The sequence below is a fragment of the Peromyscus leucopus genome, chromosome 9 (assembly GCF_004664715.2).
Source record: "Peromyscus leucopus breed LL Stock chromosome 9, UCI_PerLeu_2.1, whole genome shotgun sequence".
Classification (NCBI taxonomy): Eukaryota; Metazoa; Chordata; class Mammalia; order Rodentia; family Cricetidae; genus Peromyscus; species Peromyscus leucopus.
Genome location: NC_051070.1, coordinates 26,129,380 through 26,152,626, shown reverse-complemented (window position 1 = coordinate 26,152,626; position 23,247 = coordinate 26,129,380). Strand labels below are relative to the sequence as shown.

Sequence of the window (23,247 nt, the reverse complement as noted above, 5' to 3'; positions counted from 1 at the left end):
ACATATGTAAAAGGTTCCAGCATCAGAAACACACAATGATGGTTGTGAGAAATGCAGACACCTCATCAAGAAAGAGAAAAACAGCATCTCAATTTGTCACGGAGTCAATGTGGCAATAGAAGTATCTGAACTGACTTTTAATTTTACCTTGCATTGTTCATAACTCAAGAACAATATTTTGCCTTACTGATGATATATTTTACATCGGGTTTTGGACAAATATTTTGTCTTCTGGACAAGAAAGAATGACAGTTATCTGACTAAATGGCGTTTAGTGATCAGCGTGCCCACCCATGCCCACTGCCATCTGGCCATATACCAAATCCATCAGGAGCATGTGTGCGCGCGCATATGCGCCCTCAGGACACACACACACACACACACACACACACACACACACACACACGAGTTGAAAGCACAGGTCAAGACCTAGGCATCTTTAATTCTTAGAAAGAACGGTAACTAAACGCGGAAAAGAATGTTTAGCTAAGTCAGTTAAGTCGGGATGGAGTTCCAATCTTTTTCCGTTTCTTCCTAGGCCCACAGAGGACAAGTCTCTAAGAAGAAATAGCTGGTGCCTTTTGGCCCCTTTTTCCTTCGGGTTGCAACTATTGCGTTCTCACCCTCCCGGCTCCAGTTTCCGCAGCTCGGCTAAGAGCCCATGCTTTCCTTCTCTCACTATTTAAGCTTGTTTTAAAGGTACCGAAGTTGTTTATGAATCTCTTCGCCCAGTTCACAAGCGTCTCCTTCAGATCTCTAACTTTCCCTACTCTCTTCCTCCCAGAACCTCTGAACTTCTTACTCTGCAAACAGCAGGCTGGATCATTTCTACCCCGAAACTGACAAGTTGCCCCACTCCCGCCCCCTCTCGGTAGAACCTCCCCCACTGAGCGTTCATTAGCATAAAAACTGGTTGGGTCAGGGACTGTCCCAAGGCCTCCTTGGTGCTCGCACTTTATCAAGGAAAACTAGGAGAAAAGTATTCAAGCCCTTAGCATCCTAGGGCAAAAGGTACACCTGCTCTTTTCCTGAGCTATTAACCTCAGAAAAGAAAGAAGACGGGTAAATTGCACTTAGGAAAGAGCGCGAGCAAGTTGTTCTCTTTCTTCCCCACCTCTCCAGTTCAGCTTCCAAGAGGCTGGGGCACCAGGTCACCGCCTAAAGAATATGTTTGTGTCCCCTCACATCTGCCCCGGGGCAAACGCACTCCATTTTTTCCTGTCCCCTCACATCTGCCCCGGGGCAAACGTACTCCATTTTTTTCCTTTCATCACACACACACACGCGCGCGCGCACACGCGCACACACACAGATGGGATAGACACACAGGCGCTCGAGCACACACACACACACACACACACACACACACACACACACACACACATCCGCCCGCACAGAGACCCCTCCCCTACACAAGCTTCCCTCCGGGATTTCGGGGCTGAACTCCCCGCGTGAACTCTCTTGGATCACCCCTGCTCTTCTCCCAGCCCCAGGTACTGTTCCCCTGATTATTTCCTGGCACCACTCTTGGCTGCCAGACCGCCCTCTTTTCTTCCTAGAGTACCCCCTATCCTGGAGCGCATCCCCCAGCTTCCTAACCCCGCGGGCTTAGGGTCACGACCTCCCTCCTCCCCTTGAGGTGCCCAGAGGCTTCCGGAGGAACCTCGTCCCAGGAGTGCACACGCGGGCAGTAGTGCCCAGATAGGGTGCCAGCCGGTCGCCAGCACGCCCAGGAAGGGGCTGCGACTCCTGGGAAAGCGCCTTCCTCCTGCTCCCCACTCTATGCATCCCAAGCTCAGAGGCAGCCCAGCCCGAAAGCCCTGGGGAGCACCCAGAAGCCCCGGCCGGCACAGAGCAGTGCGAACTGGTCCAGGAGGTCGGGCGCAGGAGATTAGCCCCGGGGAACCAGAGGAGAGGGCCGCGCTCGTCCAGGCGCGTAGCTCGCGGACGCGCGGAGCGGAGCGGGCGGCGCCGGGAAGGGAGTGAGGGAAGGGCGAGGAGGAGGAGGGTGGGAAAGGACCGGGGCGACGGGAGGTTCCCCTCCGCTCTTTACCTGGCATTGGTGCAGTCATTGTAGAGGGTCTCGAAGTCCTTCCTGGAGATGAGTTTGCAGCGGTTCACTCCGGGCTGGATGGCCCCCAGTCCCCTCAGGATGCGAACCTGTTCCACATTGCACACCACCGGCGTGATCTCCAGCCGCTTCAGCTTGGTGTAGACGGTGTGCAAGCCCCCCACCAAGTGCTTCAGAAACAGGTCGAAAGCCTGGGGCAAGCAGATCAGCTCGCAGCCCTCCACCGTGAAGGAAGCCACTTTGGCCCCCCTCAGATCCACCATTTTGCACTCATTATTCTGGGGGGTGTTTTCCACTGGGGACGGGGTTGAGTACACAGGTTTCCCGGGGAGGGGGCCGCAGCTGCTGCTGCTACTGCTGCTGCTGCTGCTACTGCTGCTGCTGCTGCTACTGCTGCTGCTGCTACTGCTGCTGCTGCTGCTGCTGCTGCCGCCGCCGGTGCTCGCGGTGATGGGGGTGCTGGAGGCGCCGCCGCCGCCAGCGCTAATGCCGCCGCCGCTCCCGGCCGCCAGGCTGGGGTTGCAGTTGCTCCCGCCGCCGCCGCCGCCGCCTCCGTTGCCGCCGCTGCCACCGCCGCCTCCGCTGCCGCCGCCGCCGCCACCAGGAGAGGTGACTGTGGCCGCCACCGAAGAAGAAGCAGAAGAGGAGATGGGCTCCGGCCGGAACAGAGTTGGCCCAGAGGACGCCGGGGGTCCGATGGACGGAGCCGGAGACGAGGTCGCCGAGGAGGTGGAGGTGGTGGTGCCGGAGGAGGAAGCAGACGTGGAGATCGGGGGTTGAGGGGGGACCAGCTGGGTCGGAGGGATCAAAGCCGCCGGCACTGCCATGGTCACATATAAGGGGAAACAGAAGGAGGAGAAGCGAGGGGGAAAAGTTGCCACACACCCCCCAGAGGGGAAGGGGGAGAAAGAGGGACAAGGATCGAGGTGGGGGGGGGGGGTGCAGCGACCACAACCACTATAGGAAGGAACCCGGGCGGGAGAGGAGAGAAGAGAGAGGGGAGAAGGGGAGGAAAAAACGAGGTGAGGGTAAGAAAAGAGCGAGCGCAGGAGGGGCGAGCGCGAGAGGCGCTCGAGAGAGAAACGCACAAAAGTGTCCCGCAAGTCGAAATGCGAGTCCTCTCCCGGGGCTGGGATCGCGGGCTGTTCTGGAGGGGGGGTGGGGGGGGACGGGGAGGGTCGGCTGGTGGTACGTGGGTCCCGCTCTAGCACAAAGTTAAGGATGAAGGTGAAAAGGAGGAGGGTTGAGGGACTTGGGTTCTCCCTGGCAAGTACATTGATCAAAGATTGAGAGGGGAATGACAGAGAGAAAATGAGCTGAAAGTGCAGGCTGCCGGCTGGACGAGTTGTTGTTGTCACACGGTGCAGAGGGGAGGAGCTCCGGATACTTGAAATACCCTTTGAAGCCGCGAAAACCTCACTCACTAGTATTAACCCAAATTATCCAACCAGGAACTCGGAGCACAAGACTCCGAGAGCGCGAGACGGAGGAGGGGAGGGGGGTAGGAAAGGAGGGAGGGTACAGGGAGAAAGAGTGGGAGGAAAGCCCTAGAAAAGCAAGGGCTCAAGAGTGGTGCTCGGAAAGAGAGAGAGGGAGGGAAGGAGGGAGGGAGGGAGGGAGGGAGAGAGAGAGAGAGAGAGAGAGAGAGAGAGAGAGAGAGAGAGAGAGAGAGAGAGAGAGAGAGAGAGAGAGAGAGAGAGAGAGAGAGAGAGAGAGAGAGAGAAAGAGAGAAAGAGAGAGAGAGAGATCTACTTCTCTCGCATTGCTACCGTTACATCGCAAGCCTTCTACTCTTTGGCTTCCAGGAAGACTCCTAGCTTTCCCCCACACACCCCAAGAAAGGTTCTGAGCAATCGCCTGCCAACTGAAAGAGCCCCAGCTCAGCTGCCAGCTCACCTTCAGGGATTTAGGATAAAACAACCACCACCCCCCACCCCGCCCTCGCGCGCGTTTGTGCAATGAGTTACAAAAGGAAACACATCCCCAGCTCATGACTGTGGAGCAATTATTATTTGAGGAAAAATCACATGTAAGCAAAGTGTACTATCTTATGTATCTGATGCTTTTTCCTATATTAAAAATATTTATATAAAGATAGATTTCAGGATAGTTTTCAAGTTGCGAGGGGAAAAGTCGCTTAAGAATAATGGGATGCTCCTGATAGAATTCCTTATTTCCTAGTAGACTTGGAGATACATTCTTGTCATGAGATAGGTTAGGTGAATTAAAACAACTTCCCTTTCACCCCCCCCCCAAAGACAAGTCAGACAAGTCTACTATACCTAGAAATTTCAAAGAGATCAGGCGTCCTTGAGGATTAAAAAGTGAAATACAAAAACACGCTGCTGTTTCTTAACCAAAACTCTAATTAATTCACCTGTATTGCACAGTAATCAACTGTTATCCTTTAGTACCCAAGGCTAGTCGCTAGCATGTTATTTAAGCAACACAATAATTATGGGGTTTCTGTCATATTTGGAAAGTACTGCTGTATTTGGGGAATGTCTTTTTGGGTTTGTCAGTGAGAATGTGTTTGTAAATAATGAGAACAGAAACTAAGCTTCCTGGCTGTCTTGTAAAGACAGAACGGGGGGGGGGGGGTGTGCTTTTGATCTGAGTGAGGGCTTGCTCTTTTCCCCCTTTCGTCTTCTCTAACTTGTTGCATGAAGGTATTTATTCGAGGATATTTGACCAGTATATGATCTGAGCATAGGTCATGTCTCTATGTTGCTTGTATCTCTAGGAATCTGGAATAGTTAGGCTTTGAACCTGGCTACACACTTTCAGAGATTTCCTAAGATGTGAAACAAGGAACTAGCATTTGGCAGATTTAAAAAAATAAACTATTATGGCAGACTCAGAGTTTTGAGAAATTTTATGATGGAGTTTTTGTCATTTGGGTGTTGAAATTATTATCACTTTTCTTTTTATCATTTTTAACCCATCGAAGTTTAGTGTCTTTGAAGTTTAGTGTCAAATGGTACAGGAACCCTCTAAAAAGAAATATGACACCATTGACTTACTCTTTAATACTAAACTTTGGGGGCAAAATAGTTAAATTGGGAGGCTTTCTTAAAGTGTATGAATTCAGAAAATTATTTCATAAAGGTTTGTAAACTTCTACAAAGATAGGTGAAGTTTCCAAAGCTGTTTGTTCTAGTTAATTAGTGTATTTTTACCTACTGAAATATTTATTAATTTTTCATTCATCAATCCTATTCTTAACTAAAAGTAAGGATTCAATATATATCACAAATATCAAAATATATTTTAAAAGGATTACCATTCTTCAAAAAGTCAAATTACTGTATTAGTGAAATGTAACACTGCAAGAAGTGTTAAACTCGAAAAGAAAAAAAAACTAATTTTTTTTGAATGTCATTCCTAACTTTAATAAACTCCAATGTGCTTTTAAGATGCTAAATTATGTAGTGTTTCTAGTCCTAGCCCTACAGATAGAATAGGGGAATTAAATGCCCAAAGCCTGAACTTACAATTCTCATTCTTACATTTCCTCAAACTCTCATTCATCCAAAATCTGCCACGCTCTAGCGCGACAAACAGGAAGTAATGATGCAGACCAAGCCTTAATCCCACTCTGCTTCAGCCAACTTCCAGATTTTCTGTAGAGAAACGTGTGCTCAGAGCACGTGCTTCACGTAGAAGTGAGGCTTGGGAACATATCCCTCTATCTATATGGTACTCCTCCCCTCCCCCCACCCCAGGTTCCTAAACCTTTTCAAGGAGCCACCACTTGCTCCTTAGATCAAACAATAGGGTTAGACGAGTCAAATGTTGCAAAATAAAATATACTGGAAAGAAAGCCCCGGGGGAAAAAAAAAAGCATGTTCTTTTCATCTTTTTCTTTCCTACTTTTGGAGATACTCTTTCCTGTGATGAAGAAGGCAAACCGTATTTAACACAGCACACAGATCAACTTAGGAAAGGTTTCAAATTCTCACTGCAGCGCATCTTGAGCCTTGAGAGAGAGCTTTTGTCTTGTTTATTGTTTTACATGTCTTGTTATTTAAGGGACTCTTCGTCCATCTCATCTTTCCTAACCTTCATTCAATTTGCATAAGCAAAACTCAAAGTACTGTAACTGATATTAGAAAATTCTCCCTGTGTTTTGTGAAGACGTATTGTGCTGAAATCAATAAGACTGTTTAAAATTCAAAGACCTGCAAATCGTTCTGTTTGTCCTTTGATAGGGCCTGTGCTGATTAAAATGCTACCAAGAAAGCTTAATTGCTGCACTAATTAAGAAGTCTTTAATTTCTTTCCTAGGATATCGTTTGAAGCTTAGCTTGTACAGTTCAGGGAAGGTATTTTCTTCCCTCCTTCTGCCCTCTCTGGCCCCTCCCCTTCCCTCCCCTCCCCCTCCTTCCCCCATTTGAGGAGACCGGTAAGAATGGGAACTAATAAAAAGAATGGTTTCATCATCTATTACTTAACAAAAATCGGCACAGGATACAGAGTTCAGCGTAGTATGAAATGCAGTTTTGAGAAGAGCTGTAAGCTTTGCAGGAGACAGTGAGAAAATATAAAGTAGCTGTGGCAGCTAAAGTCTCGGTGATTACCTGAATGACAACAGGCACTTTAGTGATGATGAGGGCATCCTATTTGGTTAAAAGGCTCAGTGGCGAATAGGGACACATAAAAACATACTTTCACAACCTGTGGTTTCAAAAGGGAAGAATAAATGTGTAAAAAAGATGGACTTGTAGTTGGGAATTGGTAAGTATCATTTTATTTGAGTATAAAAGGGTATATCTGTGGGGATTTAATTTTGACCCTCTTTTATAACTCAGGGAGGCACAGAACTGTATTACATCTATTCCGTTCTTTTCTATTGATATGTTGTCTTCAGGGATTTCTCAAGTGGGGAAACTGACTAAATGATTTCACAAAGCTTTCTCTGTAATCAATAGTCATTTTTTTAGCTTTATTCATGTTGCATTATAATTCTGGTAAATGACTGCAAAGAAGAGATTATAAGAAAGATACAAATATTGACAGATTTAGGATAAGTCATGTCTTCATTCTTCAGAGTTTCTTATGGCAACTGGTACAGTGGTTTTTTTTTAATTGAAAATCAATTATTTCTAACAAAATAAGAAAATATAGAGTAACTGAAAGACAATGTATATCTGAATACATTCCTTTAATACCTCACAGTGTTCGGGAAGCTTTGCATTTCTTGCTTTTTCATGGTATTTCTAAATGAAAGAGAAGCAATGTAGGCATGTATGAAAAGGCATACACCAGAAGGGCTGCATGAAAGGTGCTTCATTATAATTTGATTCTTTCAATTTTTCGAAAGCTCCATTAGAAGCATGTATGTTAGAAATTACAAATGTATGCTATAGATCTATACTGGATTCCTTACAGAGGCAGGACAAGGAGAAAACCTGCTTAATAGATTCCAAGGCAGATTTACCATTCCAAGCACGACGTCACTCTAATTATGTTTACTCTAATTGAAAGCAAGGTTGTTTTTTTTTTTTTTTTTTTTGGAATCTGAAATTACTTTCAGATTTTTTTTTAAAATAATGCAAGTGGATCAAATGTTGATCACAAGCATTTCAATCTTTCAAAATGTATTGGAAAATTAAATGAAAAGTAGAGTTTGGTACAAACAATGCCCCAGGGCAAAAAACAACTAACACTAGATTTTCCAGTCCAGCCATAACACAAATCAATTGGAGCACACTTCTATGGCCAGACTGCCAGATTGTTATGACTGCTAATTCACTCAATCAAAGAGTGCATTAGCACACCCGGCAGAAACAGCTTTAACAATGGAGTGCGTTTCTCAACAATCCTAAGATGCACCACAATGGCTAAGTAAAGGAGACCATTTTTACATCTGTGTATTTACTAATGGAACTGTTTCCTTAATAGAAATAATAAAAAAAAAAAAGACCAAGATAAACTTCAGCCATGGGTTTATTAAAGAGCTATCAGAGTTTGGCAAATCTAGAAAGATACCAGGGTAACAGTAGTTCACTGACTTTGTTAAATGTTTCTCAGGAGAGAGTCCAAAATTGATGTTTGCATTTCAGTAGTAAATCATTGAAGATGGAGAAATTATGCCAAGTAACTCTCTCAAGCCTTTTTAACTCAGACACACAGCCTTGCCAATCAGCCCCTCAGAAAAACCTTCACTACCTGAAGCACAAACTTCCAAACTTTTACAGTTTCACTCTTTTCCCTCCCCATTTTCTCCACTCTGCCTGACTTCTGGTGGCTTTCATATCCCTAGTCTCCCTTTCTGTTCAAATTATCTGCCTCTGCTTAAGAACCAGGAATGGGATTCTTATCTTACTGTGACACTCTGTAATGAAAAGCACAGAATTTGGTGGGAAGCTGAATAGGAATACACCTACCTTGAAGCACTGTGACTTTACATACCGGTTTTGATACTTAAGGATGAAATGATTAAAACGATTATAAATAGCACTTGCTATTTTATTAACTACAGGAAAATGCAGACTTAGTCCACAAGCTTCTTGAATGGACATGGTAATCATCTGTTTGCATTAGTGGAGATCCAATTCCAAATAATTCATTAGGAGAACACCATACCTCCCTTGCTCCTTTTAAGTAAGCCCTTTCTGCTTGTTCAGAATAAAGGTCCCAAGTGAGAGAAACTACTTCTCTGGCTATGCAGCAGGCAATAAGAAATGTCCAAACTCAGGTGCAGGAAGAGATGGCAGTGGCAAAAAGAAAAGCAAATGAACAAAAAAAATCATCGGGCAATTTTTTTTTCAGCTTCTAAACTGCATCACTCCCAGGGTAAGTAGTCAATTCTTTGTGATGAATTAGTTATACTTTCCTGTAAGTACCCACTTCCAGGTAAGTGTCCTCCATTCCATCTGTGGGTGGTATGAAAAGCTACCAAGCCAAATAATTCTTACAATAGCAAGCACAGTAAGATCATTGTACAGTTGAATGGTAGGAGGAAGCAGCAACAACAATAATATAAATTCAGCTTATTTTACTCCAACTCTTAAGTCAGGCCATCATCCTGGAAATAATGAAGACTGGACTACATGGAGTTCAGACAAACAGATATTTAAATCCCTCCTTTCCCACTAGATATTGGGCCTTTAATTGTGCCTTTTCATATATGTTTTCTAATTGTTGGGCTTTTTTCTCCTTAAATAAACAAGATCTGTATTATGGAATGTAAATTACTTAAAAGATAAGTAGGAATATTATGAAAAGAGAACATTTAATCTACTATAGTGCAAAGATAAACTTAATATTGAGGCATAAATTATAGTACAGTTTTATCACGATAGAAGAAAATTGCCTGACTGTGTAAGTTTCTTTTTTTTTTTTAGTTGTTTTACTTTATTTTCTTAGCCTTTTTCCCCCCTTTTGGTTGCTTTATGAAATCAAAGAAGGGGTCGTCAACCAACAGATAGCCTATAAAATTGTTTTATTTCAAGACAGGACTTCCAAGGATTTCTAAAAAGAATAAACTGTTTATTTATTTATTACTTTTCAGAACAAAGGGATGTTTTAAAAGTTGAAAGGACAACAATTGCTACCTCCTGGAAGGCTGATCTTGTATGTCAAGTTTCAGCCCAGAGCAAATTTTTACAACAAGTTATAAACCCCTGTAACAGAGGGTTTATTATAATGGAAGTGCTGACACAATCTTAACTATAGCGTTGTAAACGGCTATGCTATAATATCCATTAAGCAGAAAGAAAAATAAGCTGGCTGATCAATAATTTATACAAAGAGTACCAACTGCAGACATAATAACTGTAATGTTTGCAAAGCAATCTCTCTGCTCTCCAGGCTTAACAGTGAACTCAAACTAGCAACGCTGTTAATTTCCAACTCCTACAGATAAGAATACAAACAAATTACTTAAAATTATATTTTGCTCAACATTTAGCATGCCTCAATGGGATAAAATAAAATTTAATTATGATGCAACTTGGTGCCGGATGCAAGGCTGCTTTGTTTTCCAGCACATTTTATTATGAGAAGATGTTCATTTGGAACATCAATTATGGGGAAATAGTATGTTTCAATGAGTTTACTTGGGTCAGTCAGGTTCATCTAAGAGTTATTCAGACATGGAAACTGATTGACAATGCTTAACTTCAAAGAAAGTTCGAGTTTACAGAGGCACAAGCTGAAACACAATACTGCATGCCCTGATCCAAGTTAACTGTCAGTAAAAACACACCTTGCCATTAGAGTTAATGGGGGAAAAAGTCATTGGTTTGGAAATGTGGTCATCATTAGTAGCCAGTGAATGTGGGAGTGCTTTTTCAATGGCATGCCTTGTTTTTTGTGGGAACATTGTGTGACAGTTCTACCTATTAGACCTGAACCACTGAATGTGAGCATTGTTTTCATTTCTATAAAATTAATTTGTCTATATGTTTGTTGACATCAGTATATATCTAGTAATTGCTTCTTAAGGTATCTGAATATGGACATGTTACGTTGATGACTTCATTTTTAAGGGCAGCTCTTAAGACAGAAGTACCTTTGATAGGAATTTGAAACGTTAAATAGGATCATTCACAATTCCAAACTGTTCCAGACACACCACTGGAAGTAGGAACAGACTGAATGTTCCTGAGGCTCACATCCCTGTTAGTCTTTTTCTCTCTTCATTTCCTGGTGGTGGAATTGAAGGGTAGGGGGGATGTGGAGCCCAATAGAATGAAGAGACTTTGCTATCAAAGCTGTAAAATGGTGTATTACCCTGTGAGCAACTGCGCTTGGAAAGGAACCAGTAATTTATATGAGAAGTGTTTAAGATTGCCTGCTCACCCAGTGATCCATGCCAGGTCAGTTTCAGTAATGCTAGAAAACAAAAGGAGGTGCAGATCACTGGAAAAGAGACACCTTCCTTGCCTTAAGAGCTTGTGAAGGGAAGCACTAAAATGCCATTTTCTCAAATGAACTGATCATTACCATTTAAAATCCTGAGAGCTAGGAGACTGGGGAGGAGAGAAATAATTTTTCTTTTGATTTAACAGGACTCTGAAATGCTGGCATTAAGGGGGAGGCATTTTGTTGTGATTGTATCATGGTCCTATGCTTCAGTAAAGATTAAATCTTGAAATAGAGGATATATTTTGAAACAATGAAATGGGGGGGGGCACAATGGCTCTCTGAATTCATTTGACCATTTTAAACTTAGACATTAACTACCCTAAAAAGTTACCGGTACAAATAGTAACGAAACTTTCTAATAATGTCTTTGCCGGACTCTGAATTTTTCTCAGACCAAGTCCTCACCCCTCCAATTTTCACGAGGAATATGAGACAGGGTGTGAGGTAAGAATGGACATCTTCTGAGACCCCTTTGCTTCTAGTACAGGTCTGAGTATACCAGAGGCCCCCTCTTTGTCAAATGGGTACATGTTTCCTCACATGCCTAAAGTCATTTTAGTTTTTGGCTATATTTTATCCTTATGTCTAAAAATGTATATTTCTCATGTAATTCAGATCTGTCGTTTCCTGTCTGCTTCAAAATTCAGCATATCCCAGAATCTTTGCTGGCTTTACAGTTGGTTTTCTCCTACCATGAGTTCCAGGGATTGAACTCATATTGTTAGGCTTGCAGGCAAGTACCTCCACCAAAGGAGCTAGCCAACTAAGCCATCATTGTTGCTTCATATCTGCATTACAGTGATTTTCCCCTGGTATTTTGATAGGGAAAACTATTATTTTACATTTTTACACTTACTGATATGCTTCATTTCAGGGGGCCTTAGCCAAGTTTACTCATAGTAGGTATCTAGTATAATGCTAAGAGTTTGAGTATTGCCCAATAAATGTCACCTGGGTAATTAAAACAGTATTTTCCATGTATTGTCTTCCATCTCCTTAGCCACTAAATGACACAAACTGCTTGTTCTTTATATCATGCATGGTCTCATCCAGACTGGACACACCAGAAACAAATGCTTATCCAGCTCTCTTGTCCTCTACAAGTAATCTGGGAAAAATTCTTGAAGTAAAATGTGGAGATACTTTGATACCCAAGCTGAGTATCAATGATCTGAAAAACAGACTCTTAGGCCAGTAAGCAGGACTTCCTAGGATCTGTGCAGAAAGAACCATCTTTTCCATGTCATCAGAAAAGAGTCTTCACCAAGACTGAAAACAGGAGTTCATCCTTTTGTCACCTGGGACCATGGGGTAGATGCTTGGGTGCAACTTTACCTCCCAGACATGAGCACACAAAGGGTTTATGCAAAGGTTTGTGAAGTGTTTACTTTGAAGTCACTCTCATTTTAATGTGCACAGCCATCTGCTCCACAAACCATACTCAGCTTTGCATGCTGTGTGGTGCTTGCTGAGGATGCAAAGAATAAAAGGATTTCATCCTGACCGTCCTTTCCTATAGAGTATTTGCTGTGTCGTTGCTGTAACAGGATAGAGAGTTTGCGTGAGGATAGTATAGAACGTTATTCAATCAGGACCGCAGACACTGAGCTGCTGTTCCCACAAGGACCATGCTATAGACCACATGTGGTTCAGAGATCTTGGCCGTCACGATTAGGAGCAATTTCTGAAATATTCTCAAAAGGGTTCTGTAGGCAACCCTCTCAGTATGTGTGCATCAGATCCATCTTCATACAGGAGCCCTAATCATCTGAAAGAAGACATTGTCAAGTAGCAGTCTGGGAGAATATCCCCTTATTGTCACATCTAGCTGAGTTGCAAGCTAAGGACTGATTATGCAGTGAAGTAATCACTGACCATCACTCCCCCCAAATATCTTCAAACGAGACCTTTATCGAGAAAGCAGAGATAAAAAAAAGTTTTCATTTTTCATTTCAGTGTAAAGATAATAGAAAAGTAAAAGGCCATGTAGTCGGACCCACCTTACTATTTTTCTGTGTTTCAAGACTACATTAGGTCCCCAGTGCCTGCTTAGAGGTTAAGCACTCATGAGATACAATCCAGCATCACTGGAATGGATGATCTCTCCTGCCCTAAAAGACAACTTTTGGAATCCTGAAAAACATTTAACAAAAGTTTCGTGGGTGGCAAAATCCCTAGTGGTTCTTGAAAATGTTGTGTCTTTCCCGGCTTCCTTTGATTAGGATATAGCACAGTCCCCCACCAAACACATCCCCATAAAAGTTGCCTGTTGATATGCTCTGTGGCATTGGGCCTTAAAGGAGCAGTGCATGTATGTGCACACTTAGCTTTTCTGTAGTCTTTCACTAGTCCTAATCTGCTTTTCCTTGGGGAGCTATCTAGACACTTTCTCCAATTTTTCTTCCTGATTTAAAGGAAGATCACTTTCTTTCAGTAGATGATTTAGGGAACACTCGCAGCTATTCCTAATAGAGCCATAGCAAGCCCTCCTGCTGTCCCATTTAAATTGTCTGAACTGCTTGGCTTTTTCATTTACTCTCCCTTTAGAGGGAACCTGCAAAGTAAGGGAGACTTGAATGGCCCATGTCTTCAAAGAAGCCTTGAGCTCCGGAATGCTACATAGTTCACGAAGTCACAGAACACCAGGGAATGTCAGCAAGGAGGCAGAACTGCAGCACAGGGGACTTTCTAGGTATTCTCTCTTCAGCTGAGCAAGAGCATGGGTCACCTTCTCCAAGACCCAATTTGATTGACTTTGAAATCTGTCTGATTACAGCATTAGGACAAACTTCAACCTGTTGTAAACAATGAGTTCTTTGTTTTGTTTTCATATGAGTGCATTGATGGACAAATTAGCCAAAGTCAGTATTAAAGAAGAAATCCACTTTCTTCTAGGAACAAACTGATTTTGGTAACTAGGGTGCGTTTACACTAACTTGTTTGTAGTGTATGTCAAGTCAAGGCCAGAACAAACATACTCAAATACTCTAGTTCAGTAGTAGCAACTGGAAGTTTAATTGGTTCTGAGAGTAAAATATTAACTTAAAATATAGAATTAACAATACATGTCTAACAAACAAGCAGTATTTCACTTGAAAATATTAGATTTTTTTTATATACCTTGCTACTCAACAATAACTATCCTTAATGTTTTTATTTTATTATCCAAAATAGTTTCCTAAAAGCTTTCACTATTTGTTAGATTTCCTAAGAAGCCACCTAATCAGGAACTGATTAAGGCCAATATACTAAAAATTATTTGTACATATTGGACTTACGTGCATTATAATTAGCCATCACGCAGTGCAAACCATTCCAAAATCAACATCAAAGCACTGCTACACTTGAAGCCCTTTGGATGTATATAGTACTTACTTTGTGATGATACAATTTAAGGCAACATTTTCCATGGTATGGTACTCTTGTTTTCACAGCAAAATGATCTCTTATTTTAACAGTATGATCTAAAATAAGATACTAAAATTTCACTTGATGATTCAGCTGTACACAAATGGCCTCAAGGAATTGTTTTATATTTGTACACAAGCTCATATGCCAATTTTTAGAATTCTTTAACATTTACTTAGAATTAGTCTATGATTACTGTGTTTTTGGTGGCTAAAAAACATATTTATTGTTCCTATCTAAGTAACTCTGTTCAAAAGCACTTACTAACCATAACAACACAACAAAGATTGGTTACGTCAACACTGTACTTTATCATTGGCCTTTGTTTTCCAATACAATGCTTTAAAAATATCCTCAGCTGTATAGAGGACATTGTTGCAAAAAGGCAGCTCAAAACTTGTCCTTCCCTTCTCTTTCATTGATCTGTTGCCTCTTAGGCAATATGAACAGCTGTCTCCAGCTCACCCACAAGCAAGCTGAACATAATAATAAGGTCATGTTAGTATCCTGTATCTAGCAATGATTGGACAGAGGATGCCAGCTCTTTTTCATTAAAGATAAGGTAACAAAGACACCAGAAACTGGTTCCTGAAAACAGGCGAAATTGCTGCCTTGAAAGTTCTTGTTCTGGTACCCACTGAGAGTCTCTTTCACATGGGTTTCCACTAAGGTGAAGGTGCCCTCTGTAGGAGACTCCAAGTAAATGCTGCTTTTTTGCATTTAGGTGACATCAGGCCTGTTTCCCCCTCCCTTCCAGCTTACAAATAAATGAATAATCATAGAACTCTGCAAGAGCACAAGTTTAAATTCTATAAATCTAAACATGAAACACTATAGAGTCTAAAATCAGCTATGCAAATCTCGTGAATTTTCAAAGTAAGCAACATTGAACACTGGGAAAGCTGCTCAGCACGTTAGGATTTGCTATTTACTGGATATAATTGTGGAATGCAATAAGGTGGGTTTTGTAAATCCAGAGGTGTTGTGAGAAACAGAAAGACAGGAGGTCCTGACATATCCCATTGAACACTGTATCTACACAGAAGCAGCATCCATACACTGAAAGATACACACTGTCTAATAAATACACCTCCCCAAAAGGTCTCTTCTATTCTTACAAAGGTTACCATAATGCAGATTCATTATCAGTCCCACTGGGTAGTATAAAGCTTGGTAAGAAATTGCTTTTGTTAGCATGCTCATGGAAAAAGATTAGCTATTTCATCAGATCTCTTGGGGCGATTTGAAAATTTGGGGATTCTCTCTGTAATTTAAAATGGAAGTTAAAGCCAATCTGAATAGACCAGGGAAAAATCTCACAAATTAAACCTCTCCATCTGGAAGTTTCTTCATCATTCACTGTGAAAATACAAAACTTAAATGACATTTGTGCCAAGCTGGAGAGATTTCATCAGGGTTGATAAAATTGCATATATATCCAGGTTTAATAATTAGAGATTTTCTTTGCAAAGAAAAACTTAAGAGTACTGTAGACTGCTTAGTGGTGTTTCAGACTTGATTTTAGTCAGTATTGACTTTGCATGTTATATTCACCCCGATATATTTATGTCCATTTTTATGACTATGACTTGGGCCACTATGGAATGTATACATGTGAGTCTAGTCTTGTCTGTATTGGAAGTCAGGGTATATTCAAGAAGGCACAGAGGCGAAAGAGAGGAGAACAGCTGCCACTTTCTAGTATATAATTGAATTTTTTCGAACTATCAGCTCAAACATCCCTTTCTCTGTAAGTCTATGTCTGCATGGTACCAGAACCAGGTTAGCGTCAGCACTACTTACAGAGTGGCTACTATTTATGTTTAGCGCTTCCTCTGGATTATTTCACTTAATCCTCATGAGAAAGGTAATTATCCTTTTTTTCCCCCTTTTTCATTCATTCATGTGTGTTTGTGTGTGTGTGTGTGTGTGTGTGTGTGTGTGTGTGTTCTGTGTGAACGGACCTGTATGTGGGGGTGTACAAAGAGAATTGAACTCGATTTGGGATTTGGGGAGTCTTCCTCTGTCGATAGCCACTTTGTTCTCTGAGGGAGGATTTCTCAGTAGGCTCCAGAGCACTGATATGGCTAGTCTGGCTAGTCAGCTTTCCCTGGAGATCTACTGTGTCTGACTTCCAAGCACTGAGAATATGGGGAAAGCAGGCAGGTCACATTGCCCATCCAGTTCCAACATTTACTATGTGTATAAATGCTCCAGTTGCTGAGACACCTTTCCCAACCTAGTTATCCAACACACACACACACACACACACACACACACACACACACACACACACACACATGAGAGAGAGAGAGAGAGACAGAGAGAGACAGAGAGAGAGACAGAGAGAGACAGAGAGAAGAAAGTGGTACTTGGGAGGTTAAAACCTTTGCTTATCTACACCAGGATCTCTGTTCCTGTCCACTGTGAAAGGCTCCCTTCTGATGTCACTTACTTTTCCACCTATCTGTATTTCACATAATCAAAGCAGTTGTGACCCCGTCTTTCTACCAGAGCTGTCTGCCGAATCCCCAGCCAGTACTAACTCAGCAATCTGCTATCCAACAGGATGACTGAACATTGCTAAAGACTCTCCCACAGTGATGCCTATTGGTATCCTTAATTACTCATGACTGGGACTTTCAAGCTTTAAAATTTAAGCTAGTTTATCCAGAAAGGGGCCTGAATAAGCTCACATCATCATTTTAATGGAAGGTTAGGGCTCCAGTTAGTCTCCAGGGTGACTGAGACCAAAGATTCAGACACCCCATCAAATCAGCTCTGATCTCAGAAGACACACATGTCAGGGTGTCTTCAGTTTCTCTGTCTGGATTCTGCACAGCTAGATTTATGCTTCTAGCATCAGCCATGCTCAATTCTTTTAATTCCAGCACCAGGGATACATTGCGCTCTGCCTCATTGATACTCGAGTTAGGAATCCAAGGGAAAGCACTCTCTGGGTTACCTTGAGACAAATGTTTATTTGTAGATGAAGAAACTAGACAAGAAGAATATCAAGTACTGAGTACTGGGATTGAAGGCATGGGCCATCACTGCCCTCAGGTACTGAGAATGAATGTGTGGGATGAGATGTGACATGTATGGAGTTTAAAACCTGGTGTGCATATGACCTAAAAAAGAGTTACCTTTCTCTTTCTCGGTTTATTTACTACAAAAAGAGACAGTAGGTGTGTCTAATCTGCTGCATTCTCCTGATGGCTAAATGAGCTACTATGTGGAACTGAGAATAACAGTTCCCTCCTATTGTTAATAATTATATTGGGGCTTTAGGATTGGTCCATCTTGACTCAGAATCTCAAAGCTTCAATTCTATGGCCAACGGGGCAGAGTAATTTGAAGATCAGGCCTGAGGGATAGTCTTCACATCTAGGTCTCAGGAATTATTCAGGAGGGAAATGCTTTTACAGATGAAAGAGTAAAGTATGCTACTAAGACAAATCACCGGATGTCTATTATACAGAAATCAAAAGTGCTGGAGTGCAGACCAAGAATGGAGTCTGGTGAGAATCCTGAGTGCCTGTGAAAAAAATCCAAAAAAACAAGACAAGAGTCTTGTGACCTCAGCTCCTTCAAATCACAGAACTATTCTCGGAATGTGTCCTCTCATGGGGATGTTGATGGTCCTCTCAGGGGTAGCAGATAAGAGTGGGTTTACTTCAGCTGTTATTCATGCACCTCTACGGGGAAAAACATGTTCTGCAGTGTGTGACTTGTCCTTACGATTGTACATTTTATTCAGGTGATTGTTCTTAACCCCCAGAATATAAATTGTTTGATGCGCTAAATAAAGTTGGCTAATTCCATGAGACTTAGTCCTCCTCATTTTTAGGCCCCTCTCTCCCAGATTTACACCACAAACTAGAGAGGCAAACAAAAAGTATACGACCTCCAATGTAAGTAGAGGGTCACTAAACAGTATTTTCCCTTCACGTTATCAGTGAGGTCCATGTCTTTCTTCCTTCACTGATGATTCTATCCTGTCTTATATTTTTCACCATGTGTTTGTGATGTGCATGTTTATAAGCATACGAGTGTGTGTGTGTGTGTGTGTGTGTGTGTGTGTGTGTGTGTGTGTGTGTGTGTGTGAGAGAGAGAGAGAGAGAGAGAGAGAGAGAGAGAGTCTGTATACACACACAAAATGTGGGTGGAGGATGGACACTGAGGTCAGGAATCTTCTATCATTTTTTCCATCATACTCATTGCGGCAGGTGCTCTCGGTTCAACACAGAGCTACACCTACTCTAGCTAGCCAGTCTGTTCTGTGAATCACTTGTTTCTACCTTTGGAGGTCTGGAATTACAAGTGGGAGACCATCCCCACCCATATCTGGCTCTAGGGCCTGGCCCCATGCATGTGCAGCAAGCATTCTAACCACCACGCCATCTCCCACAGCTTTCTCAGAGATAACTCTAAAATTTCGAGAGTGAGGTCTGCATCCTCAAATCTGCATTCTGTATCGACTCTCCCATCAGAAGAGGAACGTTAAGATCCTCAGGTCCCTGCCGTTTCCTGTGTGATTGTTTCCAGTCTCTCAGTTGACCCCTTCCCCTTTAACCACTGAACAATCACTCTGGCCCCTACTCCAATATAGTCTACCATTTTGTTAATAGCTTTTGTGATAATCCACATCTATGCTTTTTCCTTGTCTACTCATTCTATTATTACTTACCTAGGACTAATCTGCTATCTTATGAAATCTATTGAAATTATTGTCAAGAATTCTTATTCTTAGATTATTCATTTAAATTTTTTATTAGTCTTTGTTTTTTATCTTAGTTAGGGAATAGTGAAAAGGGGTAAATACACATATAACAAGCATTTGTTTCTTCATTTGATTCAATTTGGATAAATCTGAAGCATGTATAATTAAGAGGGACTTAAATGACCAAACATACTGCCTCAGCTATGCTTGTATAAAAATGCAACTCAGAACGTAATGACAGAATCTCTACTTCATTTAGTTCATTTTTTGTTTTGTCTTTTGTGATACTGAGGATTGAACCAAGGACCTTGCATATGTTAAGCAAACACTTGACCCCTGTATTTTGTGGGAGGAGAGGGGGGGACCTAGAGTGACTCCGCTGATCTGGATCAGCTCATGTAGGTCCTGTATTCTAAAAGGCTTTGTTATTACCTGCTAACTAGGAAACTGAAATCACAATTGGGCTGAGCTTTCACCGGGTGGTTGTGATGGTTATGAATAATTTGGGACACATAAAACAGCAGATTAGTGGACATAAGCAAAATCTTCTTTAGGTGCTATGAGCTTAATTCATCTCTCCAAATTCACACATTGAAATTCAGGCCTCTGGTATGACTGTATTTAGACAAAGGGGTCTTAGTGCATAGTTAAGGTTAAACAAAATTGAAAGGATGACGTCTTAAGGTCTCTCCTCCTCTCTTCCCCTCACCTCTCATTCTCACTTACCTTACTTGCCTCTCCATGCCACCCATAAATTTTCTCTCTTGCTCTTCTCTCTTCTCTCTGCTTTTGTGTGTGTACACCAAGGAAAAACAACGTAAGAACAAAGAGAAGAAGGTCGTCTATGAGGCAGAAGATGAGCTCTCACCAGAAACCTGATTATCAGACACCTTGATCTTGGACTTTCCAGCTGTTGGAAGAGTGAGAAATAACTTTTGGTTGTTGAAAAGACCAGGTCTGTAGTACCATCTCACAGCAGCCTTAGCACATTAATGCACTAAAGCATACACCTAAGGGTGGTCATTTTGTGATACTAGGGTCTATATGTCAATTTTATGGGGTCAGAAGAAATTGATTTTCAAATTATTATATGAACTTATATTGCAATAGTTGTCCCACATCCTTTCTAACATCTGATATTACAACATTTTAAAATATTTCCTAATTAAGTAGTTATGAACTAGGACCAAACCACTGTTTTAATTTATATTTTATTACTAAGTTAACTGAGAGTATTTCCATATGTATTTGCCCATTAGAATATCTTGCCTATGACAAATTTTAGCATTTGTGCTTTTCATTTTGTTGTATGAATTTAAGTAACAACTCAGGTTTTATTATATTGTCCAATTCTCATCTCAAATTCACCATCATATTGCCTCAGCCCTCTAACTGCTAGGATTAAAGACATAGTCCACCATGTCTGGCAAAGTATAAATATTCCAAATGCTAATGTCTTGGCAGTTAAGAAATATATTCCCCCAGTCTGTGGCTTATGTTTCATATTTTTATGATACATTTTGATGAATAGAAGTTCTTAATTTTAATGTAGTCCATTCTTAGTTTTCTTAATATCTCTTTGGAGTCTTAGAAAAGAAATGTCTCTGCCATAAAAACATATTTTTCCTAGGTTTAAAAAAATTGTTTCATGTACTCATTTAAGCTTTCTGCACATTAGAAATTGAAAGATTGGAACCTTGAAAGACTGAATTGAAAATTGAAGCAGAAATGGAGAGCCAGGAGGAGGAATGAATCTAAATAGTAGAGACAAGAGTTGTTAATAATTATACTACACAGATATCTCCCATAACAAAGAATTATTCAGATGGAAACATCACTAAACCTGAAATTAAGGCCTTTTTGGTAGTGTTTTTACAATACCAACTTAGTTGGCATCTTAAGTACATCTTGGCTTCTAAAAAGGAAAGTATAATCTAGAGTTGTGAGTGTGACTGGTTTCTGTGTTCTGTGTACTTCTTTTCGTTAACCTTGCTAGTTTTTGTGGTACAAAGCTTTCAGAATTTTACAGACTTTGACTACGTGATTTATCATTATTGAGAAAGCTGTGTTTAAATCTTCTGGTATGTAGATTAGCGGAGCACTCCCTATACTTCTGTCAGCTCTTGCTTTAAATAATTTGAGGTTATATTTTTAGGTGGCACAGAATTAGAATTCTTATGTCTTTCAGGTGAATTGAAGTGTTTATCATCTTTTAGAAACTATCATTTTTGCTAAGTATTAAAATGTTAAGTTTATTTTGTCTCATCTATTTTTAGAAACATGCTTGACATCCTGTTTTATTATGTATCTATTGATCTATTGTAAGCCTTACCCTATATTTCTTTTGTCTTATTAGTGTCACTGAATTTTAGGGTGTATCTTGTGAATAGCATGAGGTTCCATTTGTTTGGAATCCAGTTGTGTATTCTTCGTGGCTTAAAAAAGTTATTTATTTCAACTACATATTTCTTTATTTCTATATATCATCTACTATTGTGATTTTATTGATACTTTATGTTTTATAGTTAAGTGTCTCTATAGTTTATATTACTTTACTTTGCCTATAATACTTACAACTTCTTTTAATCACCCCTTAACATTGCAATGAAGACTAAAAGGTATTTACTACTTCTATGATCCTTTCTACATTCCCAAACAGCTAAACTGAAGGGGCCTAGACTTAAGTTTTTCCTCAAGTAATGATTGCTTTCTTCATGTAAATCATTATAATTGATTCCTTAATCATTATTTCACAATGATTAAGGCATCATTGGCTCACAGTTGCCCTCTTCAATCCGATTCTACTTTGTACCTGTTATTTTGATGTCTACACCATTCATTAACAGTTTCTTAAATTTTGGCAAAAGGTTGAGGTCAACATTGTGTTTTTTGGTTCTTACTTCTGGGATCAACAATATCTCCAAAGAGACTAGTTAATATGAAAGATTCTATACAACTGGCAAGATGCAGACATGAACTATGAGCATTGTTCTATATGTTTTATGATTTTTGTCCTTGTAAGTAAACAGTAAATGTGTGTATATGTATATACAATAAATATTTTTGTATATGACACACTTACAAACATATACCCACTATTATCCACTAATCTACTGAAATATTGTGAATCTATACGTGTGAATTTATTTCTACTTTCAATAAAATAACAATTATAATCATTGTAAATAATTGATTTTCTTTCTGTTTCTTGAATAGTGAGAAAGCTAACTTCCAGCAATCTCAGTATATTTATTAACTGTCTAGCTCCTTTTGTGTGAGTAATATCCACATAAGCTGTAACATCATTGCCCTTGACCTTGGTTCTGATACTGTCATTGCCTCCTTAGTTGACTGCCATCAGAGAGCCCAATACCACCATCACCTCTGGACCACACTGCTTCTCTACCCTCTGATCTGCTGATCTTTGGAACTTTCTAAAGTGCACCCCAAACCTCTGTCTTAAAGGAAATTGAAGCAATGGAAAGGAAAAGAAAACAGCAGGATACTGAAACTCGGAAGTGAAGTTTTTCAGGATATTTAAATATTTAAATCAGGTTTCAATATCCCACTTCTATCACTGTTATTCTCATTTGCTTAAGTATAAAAAAAATCTTATTTCTTACCACTTAACTGATATGTTTATTTTTACTTAGTTTTTGGTTTTCCTGAGTCAGAGATAAGGTCTTGCCAAGCCTTCCTTAGCTGGCCTGGAACTCATTAGGGCTTGCAGAGGTACACTTGCTTCTGCCTCTCGAGTTCTTGGATTAAAGGCCTGCACCAGCATGCCTGGTTGCTAGTGAGTACACTTATTTATTTAAACACACATACACTCATTTATTTGGAACTATATAAGAGAGGAGAAAGTAAGCTGAACTCTACCATACATGTAATAATTCTTTCCTCTCTGCTTTTTGTGTTCTCATTTGAAAATATTTTTTATGATATAGTTTGATCTCACTTTCCCCTTCCTCAACACTTCCAAGATCCTCTCCACCCACCTAACTCCATGCTCAACTCCTTTCTCTCTCTGTTTAGAAAACACACACGCAAACAAGCAGATCAAACAAACAAACAAAAAACCCACATGCATACACACAAGCAACCACAAATAATAGGAACAACAACAAAACACAAAAAAAACCCACAAAACAATAACAACAACAAAATCCTT

General features: G+C 40.8%; 1 protein-coding gene and 1 long non-coding RNA gene across 3 annotated transcripts in view; one reads left to right on the top strand and one right to left on the bottom strand.

Moving 5' to 3' along the window:
- The window catches only part of Dach1 (dachshund family transcription factor 1), a 390,369-nt gene extending 386,792 nt beyond the window's left edge, over positions 1-3,577 (bottom strand). The window contains exon 1 of one of the 2 annotated variants that reach the window (XM_028877172.2): positions 2,054-3,577. In XM_028877172.2, coding sequence (XP_028733005.1) covers positions 2,054-2,898 — 845 coding nt within the window. In that variant the 5' untranslated portion in view covers positions 2,899-3,577. The remainder of the gene's footprint in view (positions 1-2,053) is intronic. The other variant, XM_028877173.2, reaches the window with a different exon arrangement.
- On the top strand, positions 1,315-22,693 carry LOC114698476. Its single transcript, XR_003735354.2, has 3 exons — positions 1,315-1,493; positions 19,884-20,031; positions 20,755-22,693. It is a non-coding gene; the product is annotated as an uncharacterized LOC114698476 (long non-coding RNA).
- The last annotated feature ends 554 nt before the right edge of the window (positions 22,694-23,247 follow it).